General features: G+C 33.6%; 1 protein-coding gene across 1 annotated transcript in view; it reads right to left on the reverse strand.

Annotated features, from left to right (window-relative positions):
* The window catches only part of LOC111051976 (probable multidrug resistance-associated protein lethal(2)03659), a 71,684-nt gene that overhangs the window by 16,304 nt on the left and 41,647 nt on the right, over positions 1-13,733 (reverse strand). The window contains exons 17-23 of the mRNA XM_039440090.1: positions 10,944-11,145; positions 9,369-9,507; positions 8,547-8,626; positions 7,273-7,423; positions 6,147-6,253; positions 5,170-5,293; positions 948-1,118 (exon numbers count right to left, since the gene is read on the reverse strand). Coding sequence (XP_039296024.1) covers positions 948-1,118; positions 5,170-5,293; positions 6,147-6,253; positions 7,273-7,423; positions 8,547-8,626; positions 9,369-9,507; positions 10,944-11,145 — 974 coding nt within the window. The remainder of the gene's footprint in view (positions 1-947; positions 1,119-5,169; positions 5,294-6,146; positions 6,254-7,272; positions 7,424-8,546; positions 8,627-9,368; positions 9,508-10,943; positions 11,146-13,733) is intronic.

Below are 13,733 nucleotides of genomic sequence, written 5' to 3' on the forward strand. Positions count from 1 at the left end.
TTAAAACAAATCATTACAATAATTTTGAACAAAATAATTAACTAAAATACATTATAAAATATTAGCTTCTAACTCAAGTTATATAAATGAAAATAATTCAAAAACATTATCTAACGTCAGAGTTATGATTAAGGTAGGCTATTTCATTAGTTTAAGGTTGTGCAAAGGCTGAAAAAAAACTTTTTACTGGTGACATTTTAAAAAGTTTTTCGATTTTTATACTATCAAGCTATCAAAAATAAATAAGTTTTCTCAGGAAAAAAATTTTCTCTGATCATTACTTTTTGAGACATGAGCGCATACAATTTAAATTTTTGGGACAGGTAATTTCAAATTTGGTAAAACATAAATCCATGAAATTTTGAGGATAAATTATTCATGGTAATGTTGATTGAATTAAATAAACATTTTCTGGAAATATACATATTCGAGAAAGTTATTCAATTTACCAAAAATAACAATTAGTTGATTATTATTATCAGACGAAGATCCAAATTAAATGCTGTAATTCACCCCGAAGACTTTTGCTACTGCAAATATTGACAACAGTAAACTTTTAGTTGAGTTATTTTTGGTCATTTTTGGTAAATTGAATAACTTTCTCAAAAATTGATATTCTCAGAAAATTTTTGTTTTATTTGATCAACAACACAATGGAAATTCTATCCTAAAAATTTCATGGATTTATTTCTTACCGAATTTGAAATGACCTGTCCCGAAAATTTTAACTTTATGCGCTCATATCTCAAAAATTAATGATCGGAGAAAAAAAATTCTTGAGAAAACTTTTCCATTTTGATAGCTTGATTGTATACAAATCGAAAAACTTTAAAAAATGTCACTAGAAAAAAGTTTTTTCAGCCTTTGCACAGTCTTTATAAACTGTGAAATAAACCATGAAAATATGCTGGAAGTGGACATTTTTTTTCGAAAATCAATCAACAAACCTGGAGGAGACTCGAGAGGAGGCTCGCTGTCCAGGTTGGTATACTCGAGCACTCTCTCGACAGAAGTCATCTGGTTTTCCAATTCGGCCGATTGTCGCATTCCCCATTGGAACATTCCAGTTAGGGCCACTGATTGTGTAATAGCCAGACCCACGTTTCCACCAAAAGTCTCTGAAAAAACGAAACGATTTCAATATAAATAACCTCATTAAAAACCTAATTCTGATGGATAGTCCAGTAGGGGGATTCCAAAATATGTTGTTGTATATTGAATGAAATAATCGATCTATTAATATCTTTCTGACAGTTCTGTCACAATAAATAAAAATTGAAGCACTTTGGATGAGAAGACAATAAAGCAATATGAAATATACACAATTTTCAATAATCAGTACATCTTAGATGAACAAACCTAACGAACTTCATGTTCACATAATGGAAACCTACGCTTTCATTTACGCTGATTTTTACTAAGCAGCAAACCAATAATTACTGTTGGAGATAAGTTAAATGGAACTCAAAAGCGCTCTAATGACTTCATGTTGGTAAAAAAGTGAAAGATCAAATGTGCATACAGTTTTACAAAGTGAGTTTGCAAATTATAAAGAAATTCTTAACATAAACAAAAATAGACCTACTTCTTAAATCTCCATAAGAAGGGTTTTCAGAGTTTAATACATCTTCAAGAAAGTTGAAGATTTTGCTTCGAAGATGAAACAAGAAACATGGAGTATTAATTTTGAGTTGCTTATTATAATCGTATACTACTCGTGACATGAGAAATCCATGATTGCAATACAAATCTATAGATGTAAATTGATTAGAGATTGCATTTATTCAAATGCTAATCGATAAATAATTATAGTTTTTGATGAAATCCTTGAAAGTGGAATGCAACCTATATCTTTTGGAAATGTTACTGTTTACAAAATTTGGAAGAGGAGATCCTCTCTCTCTCTCACTCTCTCTCTCTCTCTCTCTCTCTCTCTCCTCTCTCTCTCTCTCTCTCTCTCTCTGTGTATGACAAACATGCACCCTATGTGACAAGGAGGATTAATAGAAAACGACGAGTACCGTGGATGACTGAAGACATACTTAAGATGATGGGACGTAGAGACAAAGCAAATAGAAAATTTAAAAAGACATTTGACTAGGACAGTTTGATAGAGTATAGGAGCCTTAGAAATAGGGTTAAACAGGAATTACGGAACTCAAAGATTAGGTACTTGAATTCGTTTATGACAAACAATAGACAAGACTCTAAATCACTTTGGCAAGGAATAAAAGAATTCGGGCTTGGCAAACAGAAATCGAATCCACAAATTGACTTACCATTGAATAATATAAATGACCATTTCGTTTCACACTCTAACCAACGCGACGAAGTTGTCATTGCTAATCATATAGATGATCTTGAAGAGCAGGTTACAAACTTAGATTTACCAATCACTGATCAATTTCATTTCCATCCAATCTCAGAAGAAGACACTTTCAGAGCAATTCAACGTATTCATAGTAATGCTACGGGTGTAGACAAAATTCCTATTAAATTTATCAAGAAGATGTTATTTGCTGTTTTACCAACCATTACATACATTTTCAACAAGTCACTTGAAGAAGGCATTTTCCCTGAAAACTGGAAGTTTGCTCTGGTTCGCCCTCTAAATAAAGTTCCATCACCCAATAAAGTTGAGGATTTTAGACCAATCAGTATTTTACCTGCATTGTCCAAAGTGCTAGAAAGACTCATTCATGCTCAAGTTGTAAAATTTCTAGACAACAATAGTTAGCTTCATAACTTTCAATCAGGCTTTAGAAAATTCCATTCAACTGAGACAGCTCTGCTTCGTGTCACTGATGATATAAGGTTAGCTATGGACCAAAGAAAATGCACCATCCTCACCCTATTTGATTTTTCCAAAGCATTCGATACTGTTGATCATACAGTCCTTCTGAATAAGTTGGCTATTCTTGGTTTCAGTCACAACTCGTTAGTTTGGTTTGAATCCTATCTATTAGGTAGGAAACAATGTGTATCTGTCGGTGACAAAAAGTCAACTTGGAAAAACGTTATGCATGGAGTACCACAAGGTTCAATTTTAGGCCCTCTCCTCTTCACTTTGTATGCTAATGACCTTTCTTCCATTATCAAATTCTCCAGTTTCCATACTTATGCAGACGACCTTCAAATCTATTTAAGTTGTCCCATAACAAAAATTAATGAAACAGTTGGAATAATGAATCAGGATATCAATTCGATAGTGGAATGGACAAAGAAAAATGGCCTTAAGCTTAATCCCATCAAAACACAACCCATTATAATTGGATATTCTCGTCTTATAAACAATATTGACCTTGAATCGATTCACAAAATTAGTGTAGACGGTAATGACATTCCTTACTGTAGCTCAGTTGAAAATTTAGGCATTATTATGAATAATACTCTTGACTGGTCAGAACAAGTGAACAAAACTTGTAAAAAGGTATTCTCTGCCATGCATGCATTGAAGAAAATGCACGATATCCTCCCTAGAAACATTAAATTATTATTGGTTCAATCTCTCATCTTCCCACATTTAATGTATTGTAATTCTGTTCTTAATGATATGCAAGTCACTCTGAATGATAAACTACAGCGTTGCCAAAATTATTGTCTACGTTTCGTCTACTCTCTCCAACGCCATGATCATATCACCCCAGCCCACATTGCTAGTTCAACATTGAAGCTTCCCGATCAGAGGCTTTTTCGAATAGTCAAGCTTGTTAGAGATATCTTGAAATACGGTAATCCGAACTATTTTAAAGATGATTTCAAATTTGTCTCTGAAGGTAGGAGGATAGATGCTTCACATACTAGAACCGGAGAAAGTACTTTAAGGATACCCAATCATCGAACTACTATTTTCACAAAATCCTTCTTAGTCAGTGCCTGTCGTGCATGGAACACACTTCCTGTTTCTATCAGGTCTATCGAGAGCCGAGCGAGCTTCAACCTGACTTTAAAAAAACATATTTTGGAACAAATGACTGAAACTGTCCGGCCCTAGAACGATCACATGACAACCATCCCTCACCCATTCCACCAATATAAACCTTTAAACCATGTTATAGAACGAATTATATATATATATATATATATATATATATATATATATATTATATAAACTCATGTTATTTCAATATTATCCACTGCATACTGCTGTATATTACTGAAATTTGATAACCCTGATCTACTTTCAGCCTACTTCATTTTATTAATCAATTATTTGATCTTATCTACCTATATAATTATTTTACTTTATCAATTTTCTGTTTTTTTTTCTCTTCAATATTCATATTGATTAAAACTTTTACAATATTTCCATTAATAAATAAATCCTTAGTTTAAATAACGAAATTAACGTTTTGGTAGAGAGTTAGTGGGGAGGATATTTTTAATATTCTTCCCAAAGAATGGACATTGATATGTCCAAAGCTCCGCCAATTTATGTAGATGCATAACAATATGATTATTATCTATAGTTATTATATTACAAATTGCTTTTTATTATATACAGTTCAATAGTTATTTTCTTAGTCTATATTATGCAAATTCATCTATAACTTTGCTGTATTGTAAGCTATTGTATATAAGTGTATAAGCCAGTATATATTGTAATCTACATAAATAAAGTACTCAATCAATCAATCAATCTCTCTCTCAGTCATTGATAAATGATTTGTAATTGTTGTAATTGTATTATTAAGTGAATTATCAAGTATTATTAAGTAATTGTATTATTAAATGAATTATTGAACGAAAATCCAAAGTTGAATGCAGTAAACCACCCCGAAGACGTCTACTACTGCAAACATTGAAAACAGGGAAAATAGCAGCTATCTAACAGCTAGATGGAAATTCGATGAGAGCTACTATCCAAAAACTATTTGCCAGCCTGGGAATCGAACCCGGTACCTCCTAAATACAATTTCTATCTGTAGACTGGCTGGCCGCTGTGGCCTAGTATAAAAATGAGAGCTGCTATTCAAATGATTGTAGTCATTATTTTCAAAGTGAATGAAAGTTATTTTTATTATTATCCAGCACCAACACAATAGTTATAAAGTTATAAAATGTAATTCAAAACAAATCAAAATAGACAACTATTATAATATTATTCGACACCACTAAAACAATAATAATTATCAAGTTATAAAATTGAAAATGACATATCAAACTTACCAGTTCCCAGTAGGAGAAAGCTCAAAGTCACCAAACTAATGTAGATAACACAGAAAAGGTCCAAACAGAATCCAAAGGCGCGACTTGTTGCTACGAACATGTACCAAGCTGACGAATGCAAATCCTGAAACATTTCAAAATAATTACTGAAACCATAAAATAATTTATTCGAAACAGTGAAATTGTTGTGAAAGTTATTCTGAGTAAGACATGATGTTCTAAGAATTAATAACAATTATAACTAATTAAATAAAATATTTAATTACAATATTCAATTAAATGTTTTATTTAATTATGTAAATTTATAAACTAATAAAACAATATAATAAAATCTTAAAGCAACCTTTATTTTTAAATACTTTAAGTTGTTAAACTATTTTAAAGTTGAACTACTTGTAGTTTAACTACAATTTTAAGTTGTTAACTATTTTAAAGTTTTTTTAAAATAAAGGGTGCTTCAAGATTTTTTTATATTGTTTTATCAATTTGAAGTGTTTTTATTATAAACTAATTATAACAATGTGAAACATTGTGTTTTTTCATTTTATTTATTGATACATATTGAATTCTAGAATATTGATGAAATAGTAATTATCAAATTAGTATAAAAATTGAATGATTAATTTTATTCACTGAACAGCTAATTTGAAATTGTTTCAAAAAGGAGAAGAATATGTAGGTAAATTTAGTAGACCCGAAAAAAAATAAAAATAGTGTTTTAATTGTCAATTCGTTTTATTTGAAGAACAATTATTAAGAAGGTGGAAAATTTTAAAAATTATCTACATAATATTTAATTTTGCGATGGATCAGAGATAACTACTTGAAATAGAATCAGAAAATTTATAGAACTATCATTAAATTGAAAAAAAGAAATTAATTGAATAATTAAAAATTGAATTGTTAGAATTGAAGAAATGAAATGAATTGAATAATAAAATCTAGAACTCATACATTCTATTGCTGCAATCACTTACCTGATGATTATCGAACTCCTCTCTTAGTTTATCCTGAGCATTGAACGCTCTTATAGTAGACAGTCCTTGCAGGGAAGCAGTCAAATGCGAAAATACAGGACTACGAGCTGAAAAATATTACAAATTCCATAAAATAATATCTTAATAGAGAAGGCAGAAAATATCAAGCAAATAAAATGGAAAGTGGTAACTGAGACGTCAAAATAAGAACAGAATGAATTTCGATATTTTCAAATTTACTCTTAGTCTCAATTTTACTCTTTAGTGAGATACAAATTAGATTGTTAGCATTTCTTGTAAATAGCTTCAATGCTTCTTCCCATTCAACCAATAGGAGGTACCTAGCTGAATATTGAATGCATCATTTAGTAGGTAGAGTAGGTTAGTAGGGAATAGAGAATGTTACACCTCCTCTAGTAAAAGAGTTGCCATATTTGAATGGTTAAATTTCTGCAAACTCTTATTAGCTCTATATCTGTGTACTTCTGATTTTTTATTTAATATCTTATGCCTGTATTTTCCTGGTTACTTTTGGTTTGAAGGAAGTCAATAACTTAGTTATTAATGAACCTACAAACATTTTAAATTAGACTAAATTCATGAACAAGTTTGAACGTATAGTTTTCTAGTTTGAAAATTTCCCATAAAACCAAATAATTTCAAGTTTTCAGTCATAATTGAGAGAGAAATTTAAATATTATTCGGTTTTCAATCCATCTGATTTAGTAATTTTTTTGATTATTCATTTTCCAAATAAAAATCATATCAAATTAACAAAGTGAAGGAACATAGCCTACTTTTTGAAACTATTTCTTATCAAAATTTGGGGAAGGAACTGTTTTAGGCTGATGAGCCTGTTGTATCTTTCCCAATCATTTATATGATTTGTGCATGATTAATGAATAAATAATCAACTTTTGTTCAATTTAATGTTACTTTCAAATTTAATTTTAAATGAGCTTGTATACCAACCACTATCAGATGGGTTCAAAATCTCTGTGAATGTATTTTATGTATTTCAATAAATAAATTTGAATATGAATAAACGAATGAATAAATGAATGGATGAATTGATAAATGAATAAATAAATCATTTAAATTAATGAATGAATGAATATATGCTTACTGACTCCCTCAAGCCTCTTGATACTACGGGACGTTGCCAGATAGAAACGTCTTAAATAGTAGAATATGATGGCAATCACAAACGTGGGTATCAACAGCAAATAGTTGACAAGCGCCACCACTGTTATAATACCCACTATCGTCAAGCCAATCTGAAATAGACAAAAGAGTCAATACATCACTGGAAATATGGAAGTTCAAAACGTCTAGCGTCAAAACTATTGGAAATAGACAACACATTGAAACTTCGGTTTAACACAACCCGTTATACCGAGTTGTGCAGAGGAAACACATGTTTTTCGAACAGCCAGTACTCGTCAACGGGAGAGGGTATTGCCCTGGAACGAATGTAGGCAGACGACCCATACTATGCCATTTCAGTTGCTATGAGCGTTGGAACGTACAACATCGTGTGTTCACTGTTGAGCAGTTTTTTTTAGAAACAATGAATCTGTAGTCACAGTGCAACGCTTTTTCGTCAATATTTTAGAGTTGGGCGTCGAGGTGCAATGCCCGATCGAAATACTGTACTCCGATGGGTTGCAGCGTTTAGGAGTACTAGTTCTGTGATGAAAAAGAAACCACCTGGTCTTTCCCGTTCAGTTCGTACTCCTGAAAATGTAGACCGAGTCAGTGTCGTCGAGTCGATCGTCTAGGACTAGTAACAACTGCCGTTCTGACTCGGTCTACACTTTCCGGGGAACGGAGAAGACAAGTTGGTTTCTTTTTCATCACAGAACTAGTACTCCTAATCGCTGCAACCCATCGGAGTACAGTATTTAGATCGGACATTGCACCTCGACCCTCAACACTAAAATATTGACGAAAAAGCGTTGCCCTGTTTCAGATTCATTGTTTCTAAAAAAAACAGCTTAACAGCGAACACACGATGTTGTACGTTCCAACGCTCATAGCAACTGAAATGGCATAGTATGGGTCGTCTGCCAACATTCGTTCCAGGGCAATACCCTCTCCCGTTGACGAGTACTGGCTGTTCGAAAAACATGCGTTTACTCTGCACAACTCTGTAGTACATTTTTTCTGCAAAATTCAAACATTTTCAAACCAATATAAAGTAGATAACATATTGGAAGATTAATTCATAGTCAATCACTGCAGATATGATTATTGAAATTAACTATTGAAATCCAACAATTCCAGTACATAAGTATTGGAATGAAAATTGGAATCATTGACTTTTGAGTTTTAAGTAGACTTTGAAGTAGATTTTTTAAATGTTATTGTAATGAAAAATGCTTTAATGTTATAACATACCTGGAGACAATCAATCATAGCACCTGGTAACATGTCATCAATCGAGCCCATATCTTTTGAGAATCTGTTCAGAATACGTCCTGAAATTTAACAACAAATTTCATTTCAATCAGATAAATTTCCAAGAGATAATTACAAGAAAGGCTAGTTTTATAACTTGGGAATAATCTAAGTTTCAGTTTTTGCTCATTTTAAAGACACACTAATTTGGGTTTAAGAATAAGTATCTATCTATATACTATAAGGGTGCTTGCATAGTGAAGAGTTAGAGGTCGAGGTCGAGATAGAGGTACCGCAATGTAACACTAATACATGTTGTGTTACGGGGCGTCCTCATGGTGTGGAGGTCGAGGAAAAGGTTTACGGCGCGACTTGCCACGATCTCCCTCACTATGCGAGCACTCTAATACTTTCGGAAAGAATACCTATATTATTGCTTTTGGAGGGCATGATTTTTCTGAATGATTGACTCAAGAAAAATTATTTACAACCCATAAAAATCTCTCAAACTACAGGTACCGTATCTATAAATACTGATCCCTTCAGCAGTAAAACGTAAACTTGTATACTACACAATTTATACATACATACTACACTACTTACTACAATTTTTTGAGGATTAACAGGTACCCGTGCTCCGCAAGGGTTTTATTAAAATCTTGACAAACTGGACCTACTGAGATCTTGGAGAATTGAAAATAGGCCCTAACCATCCTCGGTAAATTAGGAATTTAATTTAATAATTCGTGAATTTCCTATCCCCTCCATGTATAAGCCCATTCTTCCCTTCATAATACTATATAGATGAGTAGATATACATACCTGATGAATTAGTATTGAAGAATTTCATAGTAGCGCGAGTTACCGAGTTGAACATGTTGTCATGCAAAGTCATGGAAGCTCTTACGCACATGCGCACAAACGTGAACGAACGGATCAGAGTCACCAAAACAACACCTGCCTGTAATTGACAAAAAAAGCACAAACAATAATTCTAATATCTTCGAAAATAAACTATAGTGATATTCACGTTACAAATTCAGCTCCTGATTAGCATTGGTTTATTATCCTTTTCTGTCATTAGAGAACAGGTTTCACCTAAATTATATGAATCGTATATCAATTAATTAATGAATAAAGCAGATAGCTCTATCCTTTTCTACTAGTAGCTACGCACCGTTGTCATATTCTTTGTTGACTATGAAGAAATATAATGAACCATCAAAATATTTAATCTGTTTCCAATATGAAAATTTATCATCAAATCATGAGAAAATACACTTTCATGTTGAATAAAATTTAATAGATCCTTGTTAACAAGAATCAACAATAAATAATTATATCAAGCATACCGAATAATTTGAATCACAACCATCTACTATAGAAGTGGTGGTCACAGAAAATTAGCAACTGTGGAATCATATCATTTCCACTGTCTTTTCAACGTGAATCTCACTATAGATCTAAAACTGTCTTATAAATACAAATAAGAACTGACAGTTAAAACTTACTCAGGAGCTCAAGATTAATGCAATATCGAGATGTGAAATACTTGATCTTTTCTGAGCATTACTATTCGGTTTGTTGGTGTTGCACTGCTTACATACAGAGGGAAACAGGTAATAACAATGCAACAGAAACTGGAGCGAATCCAGGCCCGCCGCAAAGTAGACCCACGCTAATCCACGAGAAGCAATCCACGCCGTGGGATGTTTTGTAAACCATTGCTCCAGAAATCTGTGTAATGACAATAATACATGCAATGAATAATCCACTTGTCAGCTGATTGATTATGAATAATTCTATAGCACTGGTTTATAAAACATCCTACGGCATGGGTTGCTGTTCGTTGATTAGCGTGGTCTACTTTGCGGCGGGCCTATGCACTACCTCCGTAAACAAAGCCATAGTGCATGACAGGTGGTTGATGGTAACGTCAACTCAGGTAGGGCTCCTACACCAATAAAAATACTAGCTGTTATAGATCAGCTGAAATCAACAAATTTTTATTGGTGTAGGAGCCCTACCTGTGCTGACGTCACCAGAATGCACTATGGCCTTGTTTACGGAGGTAGTGGCCTATGTCCCATGTCTCCGTGGTTGAAGGCCAAGGCAGAAGCAAAAGCAGACCTAGGTACTAAGAAAAATCAAACGTTTGCATGCAGACATTTGCAGACAGACATCTCACACGTCTGTGTGCGTTGCAACACCTGGGAAGGGATTTTTTCTTTGACTTGTGCAAGTCTCATTTTTTTCAAGCCTTATATTTTCATTATTCACTTGCAGCTTTAAAGCCATTTTCAAGTAAACAAAATAAAAGGTACTTTGATTTCAAATTTTGATGTGAATATAAGTAGCCCTGAAAAAGAGAGTGAACATAAACAAAAATCTACTCACGATAAAAAACGTGAAGATATACATGCAGGTCCGCTGAGTCAAGTCGAACCATGGAGTGGTCCTCAGTAGGTAATCTCCATCAGCATAAATGTACGTCCCGTTATTCGATTTGGTCACTTCTGATGTTGAATTTGTTGTCAGATTCAAATGAATATCGACGCCCTGCTGCTCACGAAGTAGTTTCTGTTCTTCAAGATTGACCCTGCAAATAAAACCAAAACAGTGAATGATTTTTTTTAAATTGTTTATTTGTAAATCAGTTCTTCAATATTTAAATTAAATAAGTTCGTCAATTGATTTTTATAAATTGAAGTGGAGTTTACATAAGTAAAGTTTCCTTGAATTCAAGGAAACTTGGAACTACAATTGAAACTTGAATGCACTAAACCAATGTAAACCCTTCTTTAAGATTTCTTGAATTCAAGTTTTGCCGATTCAAAACTTGAATCTTCAAGTTTTCTCGACTCATGTAATGTTGAACATATTTGACTTTTGCATTCAACTTGATGGTACAATCTAACCTACAAATCGGAAAAATGAGATAAAAACAGTTGACAGACAATCTAGAATCTATAAAAACAACTTAATAAAAAAGTATTTTGCAGATGGAGAAGAAAACTCTAAAGTTCAAATTATTCTTTTATTTCATAATTCTTCACATCATAACCTCATTATTTTTTCAAAACTTTTATTGCTGTTCAGAGAAACAAGGTCCTCAATTTGAAAGAAGAAGATCTGTTGACCTTCATTGGAATAAACTTTTTGATGGGATACCATGTTCTTCCTAGTTGGAAGGACTATTGGAGTGGGAGTGATGATTTGGGAGTGGAGATAGTGAAAAAAACAATGCCTAGAAACCGATTCGAATTGATCCTTGGTAATTTACATATTGTTGACAACACAACCATCGATAAAGAGTGTAGAGATCGGCTAGCTAAAGTTCGGCCCTTCTTGGATACAATTGAGAGCAATTTTGATGACTTTTATCATGGAACGAGAGAATTGGCTGTGGATGAATCAATGATACGCTTCAAAGGGAGATCCAGTATGAAGCAGTACAACCCAATGAAGCCGATAAAACGTGGATACAAATTATGGTGTTTGGCAGATCAAAGAGGGTACATCAAAAGATTCACTGTTTATCAAGGGCGAGACGAAGTGGTGGAAGAAGAATTTGAAGGGTTTGGGTTAGGAGAACGAGTGGTCTTGTCACTGACAAAAAAAGAATGGGGTAAGAGCAGAGTAGTTTATTTTGACAATTTTTTCACCTCAGTGAAACTACTAGAAAAATTGAAAAGTGAGAAGACTCTTGCTTGTGGGACAGTCAGAATCACAAGACAAGGAACCCCAAAAAACTTCATGTCAGACAAAGAAATGAAAAGAGGAGATTTTGATCATCGGAGCACCTGCACTGGAATCAGTTTCTTCAAATGGATGGATAAGAAGGCTGTTTTCTTTTCATCAAATTTCCACGGAAGCGAGTCAACGACTGTGAGGAGGAAAGATGGAAGAGGGGAAGTACACGACGTGAATTGTCCAGTTGTAGTGAAGGACTATAATAAGTACATGGGGGTGTGGACCATGCGGATCAGCTAAGAAGTTCCTATACATTGGACAGGAAGTCAAAAAATGGTGGCACCGCATTTTTTGGGGGGTGCTGGAAATTGCTTTTGTGAATTCTTATGTGGTACACAACCAGTTTGAAGAAAAAATCAGTCTTCTGCAATATAGGAGAAATGTAGCATGTGGTCTCATGAACTACAGGAAAGAGAAGCAGACAAAGACTCTGAAACGGAAGTCCCAAGAAGCAGCATATTCAACTTCTTCAAAGAGGCGAGGGAAAAATCCATCCGTTCCTGATGATGTTCGCCTGGGAAATGTCGGTGTACATTTCCCAGTATATGGTGCGGCCAGGGAAAGGTGTGAGAACTGCAGCTTGAAAGGAGTTCAATCACGACCGCACTCGAAATGCAGCAGATGTGGAGTACCTCTATGTTCCAATGAGAATAAAAACTGTTTTGTGGAATACCACGGAATGAAATTGTAAATAAAAGTCCCTTGAAAGTAAACTACAATTCTTATAGTTTATCTATGGTGAAATCATATAGTTTTTAGAGTATTCATAGTGAAATTAATTAAAAATATTATTTAGTGGAACAATACAATGTTAATAATTAAAGCATATCAGTGAAAAGAATAGAATAGGATGGATTATAGAGAATAATGGCAAGCTGAAAACCATGCTCCAACTTTTTCCTGAGTTTTCCAAGAGAGAAACTTCCGATCCCATGGCCCAACGGTACTCCAGAGTACCACCCAGGTATCTGGAAAATGGTGAGTGAAAAAAAATTTTAAAAGTTTTTCTTATATAATAGAAGTACCCTGAACAAGATTTTATCATAATTTCATCTACTTTTTCGAAGTTTCAAGTGTTGGGCTACAAAGGGTTAATACTGTACAACTAAATTTGTCTTTATATTGTCGTCCACATCAAGAAGTGAATCTCTCTGTGATAAATAATCAACAGATCAATTAGGATAACTGTAAATTATGCAAGAATATTAATTAAAACTAACCGGTAAGTAATTCAATAATCCCCTCCGGAACCTAACGGATAATTGCTGACTCGGTTAGTAATTGTTAAAAAGTAAAAGTAAATTCGTAAGGCTTTCGTTGGCAGGGAGTCACTTGCGGGATACCCGGTACCACATCCCCTGAATACATCATTTAAGCCGTCAATGGGCCTCAAGACTGTCCATACTTCAGCCGGGACCGACAGTTTAAACTTTC

This window comes from Nilaparvata lugens, chromosome 13 (assembly GCF_014356525.2).
Source record: "Nilaparvata lugens isolate BPH chromosome 13, ASM1435652v1, whole genome shotgun sequence".
In the NCBI taxonomy this organism is placed as follows: Eukaryota; Metazoa; Arthropoda; class Insecta; order Hemiptera; family Delphacidae; genus Nilaparvata; species Nilaparvata lugens.